The 20,311-nt window shown below is 38.8% G+C and overlaps 1 protein-coding gene across 3 annotated transcripts in view; it reads left to right on the forward strand.

Moving 5' to 3' along the window:
- The window catches only part of SUMF1 (sulfatase modifying factor 1), a 105,354-nt gene that overhangs the window by 64,136 nt on the left and 20,907 nt on the right, over positions 1 to 20,311 (forward strand). Inside the window, exon 8 of one of the 3 annotated variants that reach the window (XM_017955273.3) lies at positions 11,439 to 11,593. The exons of the other annotated variants lie outside the window; for them this stretch is intronic. Coding sequence (XP_017810762.1) covers positions 11,439 to 11,501 — 63 coding nt within the window. The 3' untranslated portion in view covers positions 11,502 to 11,593. Of the gene's footprint in view, positions 1 to 11,438; positions 11,594 to 20,311 lie in introns of those variants that run through there. 3 annotated transcript variants of the gene reach the window in all.

Below are 20,311 nucleotides of genomic sequence, written 5' to 3' on the forward strand. Positions count from 1 at the left end.
GGACTACTGCTAAATTTGGAATATATCTTCATTTTCCTTGTCTACAAATTGGAAATAATTATACTCGATGAAATTGTGTGAAATTGAATTTGTCACTGTATGTGCAAACTTTATATCACTTCCAGAGGACTGTTGTTATTTTACTGTTTTTGTTTATATTATGTTTTGGCTATCTAATTATAATATTGCTTACTTCCATCAGCAGAGTTAATGAGAAACGTTGGTCTTCAGAGGCATGGGGGGAAAAAAGAAAAAAGAAGCAGAGGGGAAGTAAACGATATTTATAAATACTGATTGCTGATATTCCTCTTACCCTTACCTTTTGTTGGCTTATCACATGCTCATTCTCTCAATGAAAACCTTGCTCATCAAAGCCCAGTGAGATCAAAGTTTTCCAAAACATATTCCTCCTCTGAATGAATCTCTGCTACTTACCACATTTTAGCCAGAAATTCAGTTTGTTTTGCTTCCGTTAATGTGGAATTTGATTGTCTAATAGATTGTATAGCTCTCGATATTTTGGAAAGTGCCCTCTGTTTCTCAGGGTTGTTTGATGTATGGAATTGACCTGGGATATGCTGGGTGCAGTGGCTCATGCCTGTAATCCCAGCACTCTGGGAGGCTGAGGTGGGAGGATCGCTTGAGCTCAGGTGTTTGAGACCAGCCTGGGCAACATGGCAAAATCTCATCTTTACAGAAAACACAAAAAGTTAGCTGGGCATGGTGGCACATGCCTGTAGTCCCAGCTACTTGGGAGATTGAGGTGAGAGGATGGTTTAGCCTGGGAGGCGGAGGTTGCAGTAAGCTGAGATCACACCACTGAACTCCAGCCTGGGCAACAGAGCCAGACCCGGTGTCAAAAAATAAACAAAATACACACAAAAAATAAAATCGACCTGGGATAAGCCCTCCTTGTCTGTCCTCCGTGGTGTGCAGAGGCCACCCCTCTGAGCTCTTGCCTATCCACACATAGCACATTAAGTACATTTGGGGCACATACCAGTTCTCTGGCCAGAGATTAGCATGTATACTCATGCTTGCAGATGCCATACTTGTTGACCGTGCTCAGATCCTTCTTTGTCATTGCATGATAGGGCTTAGGACTTGGACTCACAGTAGTTTTTTAGATCCTCTAAACTCCACACTTGATTGTTCCTCTTCCCTGTGATCCTCTGGCCTCCCACCACTGTGTCTCAGTGTGCAACAGAAGCATGAGACTGTTACTTAGCTTGCCTCCTGATCTTCTTCTGCCCAGGCGATGAGACTGCCATTTTCTCAGTCTGGCAAAAACCAGTAAATATCATGTCATCTTTCTCCTTAATTAAGACTTTCATACCCATTGATGGTCCCATCAACAGTCTCATCATTTCAAGCAAGCATTCATTGAGTACCTAGTATGTGCTGGGGGCTGAGGGAGGAAGTTGATTGAGAATTTCTCCCTGCCCATAAGGCCTTCACTCACATGTTTTTTGTTTTGTTTTGTTTTGATTTTTGGAGACAGTTTCCTTCTTGTTGCCCAGACTGGAGTGCAGTGGCACTATCTCAACTCACTGCAACCTCCACCTCCTGGGTTCAAGTGATTCTTCTGCCTCAGCCTCCCAAGTAGGATTACAGGCATGTGTCATGTGCCACCATGCCTGGCTAATTTTGTATTTTCAGTTGAGATGGGGTTTCACCGTGTTGGTCAGGCTGGTCTCGAACTCCTGACCTCAGATGATTCACCTGTCTCAGCCTCCCAAAGTGCTAGGATTACAGGCATGAGCCACTGTGCCTGGCCCACTCACATGTTTTTGATCAGGACATTCTGAGGACATGAATAAATCAGTTTGATGGAGAACTAACCTAGTGTTCAAAATGAAAAAAAGCACAAAAGTGATAATGAAGTTCGTCTGATAATAAATTTAATACGGCTACAAGTTATACATAGTAAATGCCAAGGGCAAAACAAGGTGATCAAAATAACAGCCTTTTGGGACTATGTTTGGGAAAATAATTTTATCTCCTTATCTGTAGTGGAAGATGAATGTCTTCTGGAGGAAGTACTAATATTTGCCCATTGTAATTTTTCACTGTGGATCAGTTGCAAGGTTCTTCATCCAATAAAATAGAACTATTGAGAAGTAGAAATAAACTCAAATGTATGGTTCAGATATTTAGATCCTGCAGACACATTTCCAAACACGTTATCCAAACATATGCTTCTTGCTTGAAAAGAACGAATTCTAATTCCAGTTACTCTTTGGACGATGTTAGAAATACCATTTGTTTCCAGTTCGGGACAAAATTACCCTCAGAGCCTCATGTTACAACTACTGATTGTTCCTGAGCAAAAAGAGCAGAACACCAAAATGTACCATGGCCTCCTTAGTTTGGAGGGTCAGCGGGGTATCTGAAAGGTGGGAAGTGGAAACCTCCTCTAACCTCTCACCCTGTAGGAATTCCTTCTTTGATACCCCTGACAGCTGTGGTCCTGCAGCCTCTTGCTAAAAGCTTCTTGGTGAATAAGCTCTCCCCAGCACTTGGGGCAACTTACTGCCTTGTCAGATGTTCTCACTGAAGGTTCCTCTGTCCAACTCAAATCCTCCTTTAAGTGCCAACTCAGTGGCCCTCATTCTGCCATTGCTGAGAATAAGAAAGTATCTTCCTTCTGCCTTGTACATACAAGCTCTTGAGATACCTAAGGACAGTTGTCATGTCTCCCCTGCCCCACCCATTTTTCTGTTTCTAGATAAGCATTCCCATTCTTCTGCTGCACCTGGGATAACTGGGTTTGCAATTCAGGGCAACCCAGTTACATTCCTCTGAATAACATGAATTGGAGGAAAATGTCCCTTTTTGTAAATGGACACCCAGAATTATACACAGTGTTCTTATACACAGTGTTCTAGATGTTGTTGGATAGATGCAAATAATAGTGGGGCTATCCTTTTTTTATTCATTCTGTCTCATCAGGTCTCAGATTATGTCAGCAGTTAAGGGTTTTGTTAGTGGATGCCAATCAAGCTGGGTTTGAATCTTGTCACTGTAACTGTGGCTTGCCAGATGTGTGACCCTGTGCAAGTCACTTAACTGCTCTGAGACTCAGTTTGCTTCCTTCTTAAATGGGGTGAAGATTCCTACTTCACAGAGTTGTAAGGAAGTGAGAGAGTATAGTACGGTACTTAGCACAATGTTTGGCAAATAGCATGTGGTACATGGTAGCTTCCATCCTAATTGCTGTCAGTGCTACACTACCACTACTATGGGCACTACTACTGTTACTATGAGTAGTAGCTGCAGTAGTAACGAAGAACAATATCTCACTGATGGTTCCTGTTAAGCTTGTAGCCAAATAAAACTTGCATTTTTCTCCCATGTTGATCTCAGGCTAGGTTTCCCCTAATGTTGTTGTTACACAGCGATTTTTTTTTTATGTAGCTATTTTTTACATGCAGTTATTTTTTAAGAAATATTTTTAAAAATTTTGAATCTTTTCTTTGTTTTGTACGTGCATTTTGAAACTTCATGCAATGCCTATCTCATCTCTCCATGAGATTTCATTTTGTTTATGGGGTTCAACCTTGAGAGACAGCTTATAGAAATCATTCTGGCTATCAGTGCTGTCTTCAATGGTGGTAGCTTTCCCTTCCAATTTATTATAACCAACAGATTTGGCTGTTTTAAAGTCATTGATATAGTATGAATGGGACAGGGCCCAAGGCAAAGCCCTGTAGCACTGGAGTCAGCCTACATTTCCTGAGTATCTACTGTAGTATCGGGCTATATATACTCTTGGGATACAGAGATGTGTAACACAAGTCTTGCTGTTAAGAAGCTCCTAGTTTGTTGAGGAAAGATTGAGTGCCATTCAGATGAATCAAGATGCACTATGGTAAGATTTGTTATGGATATGATTGAGGTGGAGCCTTGGTGACCTCTCTACTCTCTACCAGTTGGAGCTGTGAAGGCTTCTTGGAGGAGGTGCCTTTAGAAAGAATGGCAGAAATTGGCAAGGTAACTATGATAGGTCCGAGGGATCCAAAGATGAAGAAGACAGGGTCCAGCCTTTTGAGGAATTCAAGGTAAGTGGTGAAAGGATTTTCTTCTTTCTTTCCCCACTTCTTTTAGTTTCTTAAGTAAATGCCTAATCAATGCCCTGAGCCATAGCTGCCCTCCATTTACCCTTCAGTCCTGAAGCGTGATGACTTTTCCATACCCAAAGTAAATACAGTGAGAGGGGAGCATGTGTGTATGTGCACTTCTTTCTTCTCGTTTTTTTGCAACATATTTTCCTACTTCTTATGGAGCAGTAGAACTGTTTCAAGAATTTCCTTTAGCTTACCAGCTAGAGGCTTTGGAGAGTGACTGGTAAATTGTCTTCCTTACTTCAGTGTGCTGAAGAAAGGGGCTTTTATTGGTTACCTTTTCACAGTGTATCACACTCCTGGGAAGGGAGAGCCATATGCTATAAGATTGGGATGGCAGCAAGTGAGCAGAATGGGTTGGGCTTATAACAGAAACATTAAAAAAAAGAGCAGAGAGTTTGCTAATGTGGTTATTCGTCATTCTCAGTAAAGTTCTTTCTGCTGCACTGAATAACAGAGTCATGGTTAAGTGATGAAAGTGAAGTCAGTCGCCTGGGTTTCCATCTGAGATTTAGCTTTAAAATGTCGTGGGGCCCTAGGTGAGTTATGTCACCCTTGTAGGCTTACTGCTTCATCTATAAGTTGTGCTGAGGATGTAGCAAGCCATTCCTAAGGGTGCAGTAAATCTGGGGAACTGCCCTTGGGTCTGCTGCTGGCTTGCAAAGTAGGCAGTGATGGAGGCTGCAACTGACAGTAACATGGTTAAGAGGGTGGTTTTAAAACAATTTCCACAGAGTGTAAACTAGTTCAACCATCGTGGAAGACAGTGTGGCAATTCCTCAAGGATCTAGAACTGGAAATACCATTTGACCCAGCGATCCCATTACTGGGTGTATACCCAAAGGCTTATAAATCATGCTACTACTATAAAGAAACATGCACACGTATGTTTATTGGGGCACTATTCACAAAAGCAAAGACTTGGAACCAACCCAAATGTCCATCAGTGATAAACTGGATTAAGAAAATGTGGCACATACACACCGTGGAATACTATGCAGCCATAAACAAGGATGAGTTCATGTCCTTCGTTGGGACATGGATGAAGCTGGAAGCCATCATTCTGAGCAAACTATCGCAAGGACAGAAAACCAAACACCGCATGTTCTCACTCATAGGTGGGAATTGAACAATGAGAGCACTTGGACACAGGGTGGGGAACATCACACACTAGGGCCTGTCGTGGGGTGGGGGGAGGGGGGAGGGGTAGCATTAGGAGAAATACCTAATGTAAATGACAAGTTCATGGGTGTAACACACCAACAAGGCACATGTATACATATGTAACAAACCTGCACATTGTGCACATGCACCCTAGAACTTAAACTATAATAAAAATAAAATAAAATAAAATGATTTCCACCTAGGTCCACATCCCAGCTCTGCTATCTTAGGGCCAGGGGGTGAAATCCTTTGCTTCTGTTTCCTTGTCTATAAAATGGAGTAATAGTAAGATTCAACAATATCGAGCTGTTCTGAGGATTAAAAAGAAAGGTTAACTCACTGTGCCCACCACACAGCAAGCACTCGGTAAATGAGAGCAGATTATGGTTTCTAAGTGCCTCTCAGTCAGAACATCTCCCTTTGGAAAATCCTTTCCCCTTCAGCATTGCCTCTTGTTGTGTAGTAGACCAGATTATGTTCTTTTTCTTTCGTTTGTTTAATAGCATTTTTGAGCACCTGCTCTGTGCTAGTGGCAACCATAAACATCACACAGTCCTTGCCTTCAGAGAATTTGAATCTCAGAATTCCTAATGGTGGTTTCTTATCATTTCCATGGTAATAGGCACTTTTGCTCCACTGATGCTTAGGAAGCCAGAACCAAAGCCCAGGTTTTTGGATTTCTTTCAATGAAAAGATTGTTTATTCCTTTCCTGTACTTTTCTTCACCTGGAAAGGCCATGGGGAAATTTCAGGGTGACGGCTTGAAAGCCTGTGTCTCTTGGCTCCCTTAGTTGCATCCACAGCTGACAGGCCATGTCTGAGCAGCTTTTCTGGGCAGAGGAAGGGTACTCTGGGAATTCAGGTAGAATTAGGCCGCCAGTTTGGGTCAGTTGCTTGAGGATTTTTATCTCTTGTCTTGGTGTGGTTTAAAGTATGAATTGAGAACATAAATTTTGGCTCTCGGCTGGGTGCAGTAGCTCATATCCGTAATCCCAGCATTTTGGGGGGACGAGGTGGGCGGATCACATGAGGTCAGGAGTTTGAGACCTAACATGGTGAAACTCCGTCCCTAATAAAATATACAAAAATTAGCTGGGTGTGGTGGCATGCACCTGTAGTCCCAGCTACTTGGGAGGCTGAGGCACAAGAATCACTTGAACCCAGGAGGCAGAGGTTACAGTGAGCTGAGATCGCGCTACTGCATTCCAGCCTAGATGACAGAGCAAAACTCTGTCTCAAAAAAAAAAAAAAAAAAAGGAAATTTATGCACTGTTTGGAGGGCCAGACCCTTTGCCAGGGCTGGCATCCTGTCTTCCACTTCCGTGTTCCTTCCTTTCCATCTTCTTCATGACCTGGGATCTCCCTGGACAGATTGTTTTTTCTTGGCAGTGAATTACAGTTAACCCCAAATGTTTCTGCATTGTCTCAGCCTGTGATTGCTGCTTAATATTTTCAGATAGAGTTCGGTCTCATCACTCTTGGCTGTAAGCAAAGATTAATATACATATATATTCCAACTCACACAATAATTCTCTTCTTTACATTTTCTCACATACAGTAGTCCATATTCATAAACAGTTTTCCCACAGTACTCCTGAGTCATCACAAATGGTGTGGGGAGGAAGAGTGGTCTCTGTCAACTTAAAGATGGCCCCCAAGCCCTTCCCCACTGTAGCTTTATAGATTTTTAGTGTGAAATGTGTTTCGGGTTAAAAGTATATGCCTCAGACCCTGCATCCCTGTGTAATAGTCCTGACTTTACTCCAGACTGCTGTGCTTCTGGAGTGAACAAAATGAGGAGTGAGGAGTGAAGTCAATGTCTTAAAGCTTTGCATTTATATGGGACTTTTCTCCCCTGAAGAGCTCTAAGTGTTCACGCATGCGTTTTCCCCATCCCTCCGCCCCCTCTCGTTCTCATATCCTCAAAATATTCCTGATTATGCAAAAAAGAAGACGTGGTCTTGGACTCATTTTTTATGGTGTGGAGCTCTAGAGGTTTTGACTTAGCCGAGATTTTGAACTTGATTTGTGGTCAGGATTAAATCCCAGATCTTCTGATCCCCAGATTGTTAATGTTTACTGGATTCCAGATGTTATTTCAAATACAAAATACGAAAGTCTACTTATTTCCTTCTAGTAGTATTTTGTCACAAGCCCCATATGTTAAATCAGGCATCTCAAGACTTGTTATAAATATAAAGATAATTTAAGAAATGGGAATTGCTATGTCATACAGTGGCTTCTTCCAAAAGCAAGAGAGAGGCAGTGAATTTTTTCTATGGTTTCGATCTCTTGAGATTTTAAATCAGTTTCTTGTCCTTCTTACCTTCCTAACCTCTTATTTCCATTAGATTATTTTTTAAAATTATTGATTTGGCAAGCTAGTTTTTGTATCTGACGTCTGACTTGTTAATGAATTGTAAAGTAATATAGTGCCATTTCCCATTCCTATAGCTTACTTTTAGTGACTTCCCCATGTCATAGTATGACTCATTTGTTCTTTCCCTAAGGATCTGAAAATAAAACCAGGTTATTAAGAAGAGAAAATAGAATAGTTAAATTGTCTTTTTTTGTTACCAAATTATGCTATGATTTTTTTCATGTGGATGTATGGATGCCTTTTAAATATGGGAATATGCAGATCCACAGATAGAAGTTTTATGCAAGGGTATTCTCCTATCCATTCAGCAAAATTTACTGGCAAGCTACTGAATGCCAGATTTGTGTGCTGGGTTCTGGGAATCTAACAGACAAAATCCTCTTTTCTTAAGGAGCTTGCAGATGTTAAAAGAGCAAGCAAAACCCACCTCAGTGGGTTTACATACATATACATTTATAGCAATAAATACATATACATAATTAAGGAGGAAGTATAGCATGATGGTTAAAAGCATGCAGTTTGGAGTGGGACCTGGATTTAGGTCATAGCTCAGCCACCTACTAGCTGAATAACCTGGAGCAAGTTAGTTAACCTTTCACCCAGCTTCCTCATCTGTAAGTGAGGAAATAGTAATACCCTTTATGGGGTTATTGGAGGTTTCAAGGAGATGCTACAGAGAAAAGGTCTAGGATAGAGGCTGTCATGTAGTAAACACTTGATATATGTTAATTATGAGTATTATATTTTATGTATAATGAAAATTCAAATAAAATAAGCTAGCAAGCTATGAAATTATACCTTACTCTGAAATCTAATCCATGGAAGACATTTTTTTTGGACCTTTTTAGGGATGTGGAAAGGAGATAGGCCATCTGGTAGCATGCGATTATAAATAACACTTCTTTCCATGGACAGTCTCCACTTTATACTCAGTAAAGGAAGTAAACATGGCATCTAATCAAGCAGCAGAACATACAGAATTGGGCTCTTAGCACTTATCCACTTTCAAAACGTCCAAATAAAATCATGGAAGTCTTCAAGTGGTTCTCTGAAAATAATGTTTAAGTAAAAATGCCATTTGGTATAAGCTAATTGCTTTATTCTCTCATAACTCGCTAATGAATTGTCACAGAAGAACACAGAAGATTGTGAGAATAAAAGAATGTGATAGATCCATAGTGAGACTAAACCGTGTCTACTTTTCTCACTTCAAGTAATACTTAGAACCATATGTGGCCTTGCAGTCAGGACTGACAGTTTTGTACAGCTATTCTAAGCAATATAAGTGATAGATTCTGGAGCAAATCTTTCAGTGAATGTAGTCTGTACCCTGTGTTGTTGGTGGTTTGGTTTTAGTTGACCTAGAAGTCGCCTTTGCATTTCGGATGCTGCTGCTGTATAACATGCATTGCTTAGGATAAAACAAACTGATTTCTCTATACCTTAGATCTAATCTGTCTGGAATTGGACAGAGCAGGCATGTTCTTTTGTGTGGCATATTAGTGTGTTACACTTTCTGAAGTTAAAGAACCACCTGCATTATTAGGAAACTAATTCCATCTAGCAGTCTACTGCATTCCCTCTGACAGTCTACCACTACCAGTAGATGAGAAGGTTTCTTCTTTGTTGCAGAAATCTAATGTGTTATATGTTTTCTCTTAATCGTTGCTTCTTCTGTGTTTAGGTTGACTGGTTTTCAGCACATAGATGCTTTATAGCCTTGTGTTTCACAGCTATAATAATTCATGCTTCTTAAACAGAGCATATGTATCTACCGTTATACAGGTCAGAGAATTAACCATTCTCCTGGGGCCTCACTCTTTTTTCTACTCTCTCTCCTTCCTGTCTCGCAGTGGGGAGAGAGGCTGCAAAACTTGAGGCCCTCGAATGAGGCACCTCAAAGAAGATTGTAGTTGCTTATCTCACACCTCAGCAAGAAACCATGGAAAGTTCCCTGAAGGAAGTGACACAATTTGGGATGGAGAAGCTCCAAGATGAAAGGATTTGGACATGTGTCCACCAGCTCATATCAAATGGTTGGCAGGGAAGGACCTTATAAGGTCTCTAGAGGAGCACAAATGAGGGAACTCAGGCCAGGAGGGAAACAATGGAGCCCAGACTAGATACTGGTTCTCCCAACTACCTGGCCTATACAGTGGGTCCCCTGGTGATGCCTTCTGCCTGGGCTCACCCTGTGGAGTCTCTGCAGGTTATTTTGCAGGCACTTTCTACTTGCAATCTCTTGTAAGACTTTTTATTGTGTGCTTTTAGGCCTTGTGAAACTTGTGAACTATAGAGAGGTTTGTGTGTCTGAAACTAGAATAGTTGAATGATTTATTTGAAAAATGTTACAGTCTATGAGTTAGCTCAGAAGGGGCACATGGCAGAATGGCTGAGTATAGTGCTGAAGCCAGACGTCCTGGCCTTCAACCTGGCTCCTCTGCTTACTAGCTCAGTGACCTTGGGCATACTATTCAACTTCTGTGTTCCTTAGTTCTTTAGCTGTAAGATAAGGCCAATGAGTGGGTATCCAAACATTCCTGGTTTATATCTGTGCCTGGCACAAGTGTTAATAGTGCCACCTTTCAATCTCTAAAGTATCCTTATTTGGATGATCAGTTATATGTCTGCCATACCAATAAGAGAATCTATATCAAAAATTTTTTTGGAAGACTAAAAATATAGAAAACAATACCCAATTGTAACATGCTCAGTAAATATTAGCTGCTATTGTTTATTTATGTGCTATTTATTTTACAAGTAGACTGGTATTTTAAATACCCAATTTCATGTATTACTCCAGGAGCAAAAACTGTTACCACAGACTTTGGGATCTGAAAGTGACTTATATTATTGGATAATGAGGAGCTACCAAGGTGTGAGCAAGTGTAATACAATTTCAAAAAATTCTCTTCCTTTCTAATCTGGCGTGGGTGAAACAAGTAGCATGGAGGAAATGACTATTTTCATTCATTTCACTAAAATGGTAATCACCTCAATGGCATGCTGGTTTTACAGAGAAAATGCAGTGGAGGTTGCTAATTTGGTTCGTGTGTTTTACTGCACTGTTCTTTCCAATTTGATCTCTAGTTTTCTTTCTTTGACCTTTCTTTGGGTGTCACCTTTTCCTCTCGCAGGAGAGGCTAGTTGCAGTCCCTTCTTCATTGATCCTTATCTCCAGAGATAAATAAAATTAAACATAATTCAGAAAGCTTTATTTGAAGTAATGGTTTCATCTGCTCACTCTTAAAATATTTTTTCATGTTGGACATTAGGTAAAATAAATACAAATTATTGGTATTTTGACTTTATTTTTCACAAATATGTACTTTGGATAGAGATGCTGCTGAACCTAGAAGATCCTCTATCTGGTTAGGCAGGGGGGTGGGATAAGCTTGCGGGGGCCATGGTGTGATGGACTTTGACTCCTGGTTCTCACTTGCTAGCTGTGTGATCTTGGGGATGCCATTTATTTCATCTCTCTGAGCTTCAGTATTTTTCATCCTTAAAATGAAAAGAATGATACTTCCTGCTCTACAGGGTGATTATGAGGATGAAATAGGATGATAAGGATTAGTATACTCTCAACAAACGGATGGTATGGTAATTAACAGTTGTCAGTCATTTTAAATTCTAGGATATTTGGAAACAAAGAGTTCCTTTCTCGAAAGATGGTTGAGGTGATTGAAAGAGACTTCTTTTAGGAGGAAGATGTGCAGAGGCTGTGTCTCTGATGATAAAAATGCTTTGATGATGTGGGTTTCATACAGGAGAAGCTAGTGCTCTTCATCACAGAGCTAAATACAGACCTGCCCAGGACCTGGAGAAACTAAAGGAGGATATAAGGTCGGTGAGAAACAGCTGTAGCCCCGCCTGGATCCCTTGTATCAGTCTTCTGAGAATAAAAGCACTGTGGCTATTGCTACTCTTCTGTCTTCCAGATCGCTCAGTAAATGTCTTTTGTAGCACACCCTAACCAGAAACATAAAGGGAAGAGAATTCTGGGAAACGAGGTTCAGTCTAGCCAAGGTGACACATTACCAAACTGGCACATTAACAGCTACCCAATCTAGTTTAATCTAACACCTTTAAATTATTTTAAAACCAACTCCAAATAATATATACTTTTTTCCCTAGAAAACTTCAGTATGTGGCTGGGTGCTGTGGCTCATGCCTGTAATCCCAACACTTTGGGAGGCCGAGATGGGAGGATCACTTGAGCCCAGGACTTTGAGACCAGCCTGGGCAACATAGTGAAACACTGTCTTTACCACAACATTTAAAATACTGCATGTGTCTGTGGTCCCAGCTACTCAGGAGGCTGAGGTGGTAGGATTGCTTGAGCCCAGTAAATTGAGGCTGCAGTGAGTCATGATCATGCCACTGCACTCTACCCTGGCTAACCGAGTGAGACTCTGTCTCAAAACACACAAAAAAGCACTTCAGTATGTGACTGTAAAAGCTAAACACTCTTTTTTTAAAAAATAAAAAAAAAAATAAAAACAAAACTAGAATGACATTATCAAATCTCAAAAAAACTAAAAGTAATTCCTTAATATTATCAGATACCCAGTCAGCATTCACATTTCCTTAATTATCTCATGAATGTTTTTCTGTAATTGGCTTGTTGAGAATCAGGATCCTAATAGGTTCCATTCTTTTTGGGATCCTAATTACATTTGATTGAGTTCTTATTTTGGTCATTGCAATGTCAGAAGTCAAGTGATTCACTAATACAGAAAACAAGTACAAAACTGAACAAAATTGTAAAGATAAAAAAACACACACCCAACCACTGGAAACTGAAAATCCACCAAAGCAAGGTAAAAAATTGAGAAGTGTTGATTCTTGAGAAGCTTCTGTAGCTTTGGCCAAGAATGGGTGAGAATGTGGCATTCTTGCTTGGAACTGATTCCATATCCTCTTCCTGCCACACTCTATTATTTAAAAAAAAAAAAAAAAAAAAAGTCCAGGCATGGTGGCTCACTTCTGTAATACCAGTACTTTGGGAGGCTGAGGTGGGATGATCACTTGAAGCCAGGATTTCAAGACCAGCTGGTCAATATAGTGAGATGCTGTCTCTGCAAAAAAATAAAAAATTAGATAAGTGTGCTGGCGTATGCCTGTAGTCCCAGCTATTCAGGAGGCTGAGGTGGGAGGATCACTTGACCCCAGGAGGTCGAGGCTACAGTGAGCTATGATTGCACCACTGCATTGTAGCCTGGGTGACAGAGGGAGACCCTGTCTAAAAATAAAATAAAATTTTAACTCAGTTCAGGACTGGCGGCGAAAACCAAAACCTTACAGCCAAAGGTAGACTTGATTCAGGGTGGAGGATGGGGGCACTGAAAGCTTGTGGCTTTGTGAGCTAAAAAAGCAGACTCACGTTAGAATATTTCAGGAAATCCTGCAGCATGACTAGCCCACGGTAGCAGTTGTGATTTGGGATGGGTGGTAGACCAGCCAGAATTTAACAGGGAGATCGTGCAAGTGAGAGAGACATTAAAGGTGTGAAATAAGCTTTTCTAGGCTTTCTGGGAAACTAAACATAAGCAGGGAAGACCCAAGAGAGCCCAGCAAAAAGTAAAAGCCAGGGAGACCTGCGATGACTGCCACTTTGAATGCCATTCCTCAATCCATACACCTTGGTTAAGGAAGGGTGAAAGCACAGTGAGTTCAGGGTGTCTAAATTATTGGTCAGCTGTTCAAGTATGTAACACAAATATGACCTCAATGGAATTGGAAAAAAAAATTCTGAACAGAGACATCAGTGGGTACAGACCATGGAGAATGAGATTCTACAGTTTATATTCAGGTAAGTTATCAAAACAAAACAAAACAAAAACCTTCAGAAAAATAAGGTTATCAAGTGTTGATGTTACATATACATGTGCTCTCTCTCTCTCTCTATATGTGTGTGTGTGTGTGTGTGTAGATATATACACACACACATATATATCTGAACATATAAACATTTAAGATTATATATGTAATCTTAAATTATGTATATTATATATATAATCTTAAATGTCTAGTTTTCAGCTAAAATGTAATAAACATGCAGACTAACAAGAAAGTATGACCCATACTAAAGAAGATGAGTATTTAAGTTAAAACTAACTCTGAGTAGGCCCAGATGCTAGATTTAACAAAGACTTAAAAATAGTTATTATGATTATATTTAAAGAACTAAAGTATATTTGAATAGTTGCTATAAAATATGCCAACTGTGAATCAACAAATAGAGAATCAAATGGAAATTATAAAAAAAGAACCAAGTAGAATTTCTAGAATTGAAGAGTGTACTACTAACTGAAATGAAAAATTCCCTAGTTGAACTCAAGAGCAGATTAGAAATGGTAGAAGAAAGATTCAGTGATCCTGAAGGTAGATCAAGAGAAAGTATCCAGGACAGGTGCAGTGGCTCACACCTACAATCCTAGCACTTTGGGAGGCTGAGGTGAGTGGATCACTTGAGCCCAGGAGTTTGAGATCAACCTGGGCAACATGGAGAAACTACGTCTCTACAAGAAATAAAAAATTAGCCAGGTATGGTGGTGCACATCTGTAGTCCTAGCTACTTGGGAGGCTGAGGTGGCAGGATCACCTGAACCTAGGGAGGCTGAGGCTGTGGTGAACCAAAATCGTACCACTGCACTCCAGCCTGTGTGACAGAGCAAGACCCTATCTCAAAAAAAAAAAAAAAAAAAAAAAAAAAGGAATTATCCAAACCAAAGAGCAGAGAGGGCTGGGCATGATGGCTCATACCTGTAATCCCAATACTTTCGGAGGCTGTGGCAAGTACATCACTGGAGCCCAGGAGTTTCAGACCAGCCTGGGCAACATGGCAAAACCCTGTATCTACAAAAATTAGTCAGGTGTCATGATATGCACCTGTAATCCCAGCTACTCAGGAGGCTGAGGTGGAAGGATCTCCTGGGCCCAGGAAGTTGAGGCTGCAGTGAGCCAAGATCATGGCAGAGTACTCCAGCCTGGGTGACAGAGTGAGACCCTGTCTCAAAATAAATAAATACATAAAAATTTAAAAAGCAGAAAAAAATTCAGAGAAAAATCAACAGAGCCCTGTGCAACAACATCATGTGTTCCAACATAATTTTAACACCTGTGTAATGGGAATCTCAAATGGAAAGGAGCAAAAGGGACAAAAAAATTGAAAGAAAAATCTGAAAACTTCCCAAATTTGATGAAGATTATCTATAGATCCAAGAAGCTCAGTGAACCGCAATTAGCTCAATTACGATAAACCGCAAAAAAAAAAAAAAAAGAAAAAAAAGAAAAAAACCATTTAGACAAATCATATTCACACTGTTGAAAGACAAAATCTTGAATATAACAAGAGGAAAACAATTCATCACATACAGGGCAACAATAATGTGATTAATAGCTGATTTCTGATCAGAAACAGTGGAGACCAGAGGATGATGGTGTGACATAATCAAAGAGCAGAAAGGAAAAAACAAAAAACCTGTCAACTAAGAATTCTATATCCAGGAGAACAATCCTTCAAAAATGAAGGTGAAGGAGGTTTGACTCATGGTTCTAGAAAGATGGAGTAAATGTACATTTACTAGTTGTATCTTACTAAATACAACTAAAACTCTGGACACTGCACATAAAAGAATTGTAAGCATAATTATAACCATGGAGAGTTAAAAGAAAGCAGAGTGGCTAAAGATCTGAGTCCTAGAAATCACATTATGGTGAGCCCGGGAATTCAAGACCAGCCTAGGCAACGTGACCAAACCTGGTCTCTACAAAAAATACAAAAAGTAGCCAGGTATCATGGTATGTGCCTGTAGTCCCAGATACTCAGTAGGCTCAGGTGGAAAGATCGCCAGGGCCCAGGAAGCCGAGGCTACAGTGAGCCAAGATTGTGCCACTGCACTCCAGCCTGGGTGACAGAGTGAGACCCTGTCTCATATATTTCCTTTTTGCTGCGTATATCCCAGACTTGGACCTAAAGAAGCAAGCAACTCAGAAATGCTAACAGGTGCAGACAAAGGAAGTCTCAACAAAAGCCTGCTCTCTCTAGCCAAAGGAGCAAGTAGGAAATGGGCAGTCTAGCAATACAGAAAGCTTTTAGACAATAACCACTCTACTGTATCTAAACACCAAAGAAAAAACTGTCCAGCAAAGGCTGAATGGGGAGCCTAGGCTTGTACCCTCGTGAGGCTGTATTTAGGTGCCAGAGAAGGCCAAGTAGGTAGTCAGGTCTTTCATATTGTCTAGTAGTAAAGAGGTTACCTGTACCTTGCTGTAAACAACCAGGTGGGGAGCCAAAACGCCTACCTACATCTAGTAGTAATGAGGTGTCCCTTTTGAGTTGTTAACGGAGGCTGAGCAGGGAACCTGAACTTCTACTTCTGCCTGGCAGTAACAGGATCACACCTCCTCTCTTCCCCTGCCAGGGTGGTATCAGAGAAAGACAGCTAAAACTGGGTGTTTAATAAGATCTAGAGTCTTTTAACATAATAAGAACATGTCCGTTTAACATAATAAGAACATGTCCAGGTTTAAGTTGAAAAGTCACTTGCCATTCCAAGAACCAAGAACTTGCCAGGAAGATATCAAAGTAAATTTAAATAGACAGCAGATGCCCACACTGAGATGACAGAGATGTTAGACTTACCCACCAAAGACTTTAAAGAAACCGTGGGAGAGAAAAGAAATCAGTGAGCAACTATGATCACACTTGAAACAAATGAAAAAATTGAAAGCTTCAGCAAAGAAATAGAAAATATAAGAAGAACCAAATGCAAATTTTAGAACTGAAAATTGAAAAATCAAACTAAAAAGCTCAGGGTATGGGCTCAGCAGCAGAATGGAAGGCACAGAAGGGAAAAATCAGTGAACTGTAAACTAGAACAAAACAAATTACCCAATCTGAATAATGGAAAGAAAATAGTAAATAAATAAAGAAATGTTGACAGCCACAAGGATCTACGTGATTATAACAAAAGATCTTACATTTATGTATTGAGACTCCTAGAGGAGAAAAGAAAGAAGACAGCACAAAAAGAGTACTTTACAAAATAATGACTGAAAAGAAAGAAGACAGCACAAAAAGAGTACTTTACAAAATAATGACTGAAAAGACCTCCAGTTTGGCAAGAGACTTAAACTCACAGATTCAAGGAGCTAAGCAAGCCCCAACGAGGGTAATTCCGAAGAAGTCTACAAGAAGACACAGTTATAATTAAGCTTGTGAACACTAAGGACAAAACTTGTAAAAGCAGCCAGAAAAAATGACACCTTACCTATAGGGGGAAAAAAACCCAATTTGAATGACAATGGATTTCCCATTGGTGACCATGAAGATCAGAGGAAATGGCATGATGTTTTTTAAGTGCTAAAAGAAAAGTACTGTTAACCCAGAATCCTTATCCCGTGAATTATCTTTTTGGAATAGGGAGAAATCAAGACATTCTCACATAAAAGCAAACTAAGAGAATTTGTTGCTAGCCAGCCTATCCTAAAAGGATGGCTAAAGGAATTTTCTTAAACAGAAAGAAAATGATTAAAGAAGGAACCTTTGAATATCAGACTAGAAGGAAGAACATGGTAAGCCCAAATATGAGTATATACGATGGGCTTTCCTTCCTCTCTGGAGTTTTCTAAATTTTATTTGACAGTTAAAACAAATTATAACATTGTTTGATATTGTTCTAAATGTACTTAGAGGAAATATTTAATATGATTATATTATAAACAAGGGAAGCTAAAGGGATTTAAAGAGAGTTATGGTTTTGTTACTTCACTGGAATTGTTAAAATGACATGAGTAGACTGATACATTTATGACTATACATACATGAGTAGAGCGATATGTTTATGAATATGCATACACCTTTTAGCAGCCACTAAAAAAGCTACACAAAGAGGTATGCTTAAAAGCACAATAGGTAAATAAAAATGGAATTCTTTTTTTAAAGTTTAGGTAACCCACAGGAAGTCAGAAAAAGGAAAACAGACAAAATTATAGAGAACAGACAGAAAACAAAAAATAAAATGACAGACTTAAGTCGACATATCAATAATTATATTAAAAGTACGTGGCTTATTATATCAATTAAAAAGACAGATTGGCATAGTAGAATAAAAAACCAACCCAATTATATGCTGTATACAAGAAACTTCAAATATTATGGTATATAAGCAAGTTGACAAGAAAATGATGGGAAAATATATATTATGTAAACATTAATCAAAGGGAAGTCAGAGTGGCTATATTCATATCATGTAAAGCAGACTTCAAAGCAAAGAATATTACCAGAGTTGGGGAAGAACATACGTAATGATAAAATGGTTAATCCGTCAAGAGGACATAGTAATACGTATATGCCCAGTGAATGGAGCTGAAACATGTGAAGCAGAAACTAATAAAATTGAAAGAAGTAGACTAATCCACAATTTTAGTTTGGGACCTTACCACTCCTTTCTCAATAATTGATAGTACAATTAGACAGAAGGTCAGCAAGGATATAGAAGAACTCAACAATACCATCAACCAAAGGATCTGATAGAGATTTCTAGCACTGTCTAGCACTACCCTATAACTACAGAATACCCCTTTTCAGGTATGCCTAGAACATATACCAAATTAGACCATATCCTGTGCCATCAGATGAACCTCAATACATTTTTAAAAATTTAGGACATACAGAATGTGTTCTCCAACCACAATAGAATCAAACTAGAAATCAGTAACAGAAATATAATAGGAAAATCTCCAAACAGATGGCAACTATGAAACATGCTTCTAAATAATCCTTAGGTCACAGGGGAAGTTCCAAGGTGAATCAAACAATGTGCTGAACTGGGTGAAAATGAAACATATCAAAATTTGTGGGATACAGTGAAAACATTGCTAAGAGGGAAATTTACAGAACTGCATGTGTACATTAGAAAAGAGAAAAAGTCTAAAATCAATATGTTTCAACTCAAGAACCTAGAAAAAAAAGGAGAAAACTAAACCCAAATCAAGCAAAAGGAAGGAAATAATAAAAACAGAAATCAATGAAATAGAAAACAGAAAAACAGAGAAAAATCAGTTAAATGAAGAGCTGGGTCTTTGAAAAGATTTATAAAATTGACAAACCTCTAGCAAGTCTGACAAAGCAAAAGGAGAACACCCAAATTACTAATATGAGAAATGAAACAATATATCAATGCTAACTCTGTAGACATCAAAAGGATAATGAGGGAATACTGTGAACATCCATATATACACATAAATGTGACAACTTAGATGAGGAACAACACTTCCTCAAAAAACTCCAACTACCACAGTTCACTGCCTATAACTATTAAGGAAATAGATTTAGAAATTTTAAAACTTCTCCAAAAAACAAACAAACAAACAAACAAACAAACAAAAAACTCCAGGCCCAAATGGATTCATTGAAGAATTTTACTAGACATTTAAAGAAGAATCAACACCAATTCTACACAATTTGTTTAGAAAATAGAAAGAAGGGAGCACTTTCTAATCATTTTATGAAGCTAGTATAGCTTTGATTCCTAAACCAAAATCAGTTAAAAAAAAAAAAAAAGATTACTACAAGTGAACATCCCTCATAAATATAAACACAAAAATCCTTAACAAAATGTTAGCAAATAGAATTCATCAATGTATTTTTTAAAACATGATAATTGAGGTTTATTCCAGGAGTACAGTCTGGTTAAATACTTAAAAATCAGTCAGTGTAATCTTCCATAATAAGAAGCTAAAGAAGAAAAAAAAATCACATGATTATATCAGTGCAGAAAAAGCATTTAACAAACTTCAACACTCATTTATAACAAAAATTCTCAGGAAAATAGGAATACAAAGATTTTCTCAAACTTAATAAAGAGCATCTACAAAAAAACTGTATAGTTACCATTATATTTAATGGTAAAAGACCAAGTGCTTTTCCACTAATATCAGGAAAAAGGTAACTATGTGTTTCAAGAACTCTTATTCAACATAGTGCTGGGATTTCTAGCCAGTAGAATAAGGTAAGAAATGGAAATAAAAGGTATACAGATCAGCAAGGAAGGAATAAAACAGTCCCTATTTGCAGATATATGAGTGTTTGTTTACATAGAAAGTCCCAGGGAGTCTACCAAAATCTTCTTAAAACTAATATATCAGTTTATAAAGTTTATAAGACACAAGATAAACATAAGTTTATTTCTGTAGACTAACAACAAACACATGGACATTGAAATTTAAAATACAATACATTTACAGTTACCAAAACCAAATGAAATGTTTATGTGTAAATCTAATAAAATGTGTATAGTACATGTGTGCTAAAAGCTATGCAACACTAATAAAAGAAGTATCTGAATAAATGAAGAGGCAATGCTCATGAATTGGAAAATTCAGCCTAGTAAAGATGTCAGTTCTACCAATTGTTTAATGTAATTCCTGTCAAAATCCCAGCAAGACTTTTTGTAGACATTGTCACGATTATTCTGAAATATATATGGAAAGGCAAAGGAACTAGAATTGCTAAAACAATTTTGAAAAATAATAATGTGAGAGGAACCAGTATACCCAATTTGAAGACTTACTACATAGCTACAGTAATCAAGACTGTTTGATATTGGTGGAGGGATATGCTCATAGGTCAGTG

The sequence above is a fragment of the Papio anubis genome, chromosome 2, assembly GCF_008728515.1.
Source record: "Papio anubis isolate 15944 chromosome 2, Panubis1.0, whole genome shotgun sequence".
Classification (NCBI taxonomy): domain Eukaryota; kingdom Metazoa; phylum Chordata; class Mammalia; order Primates; family Cercopithecidae; genus Papio; species Papio anubis.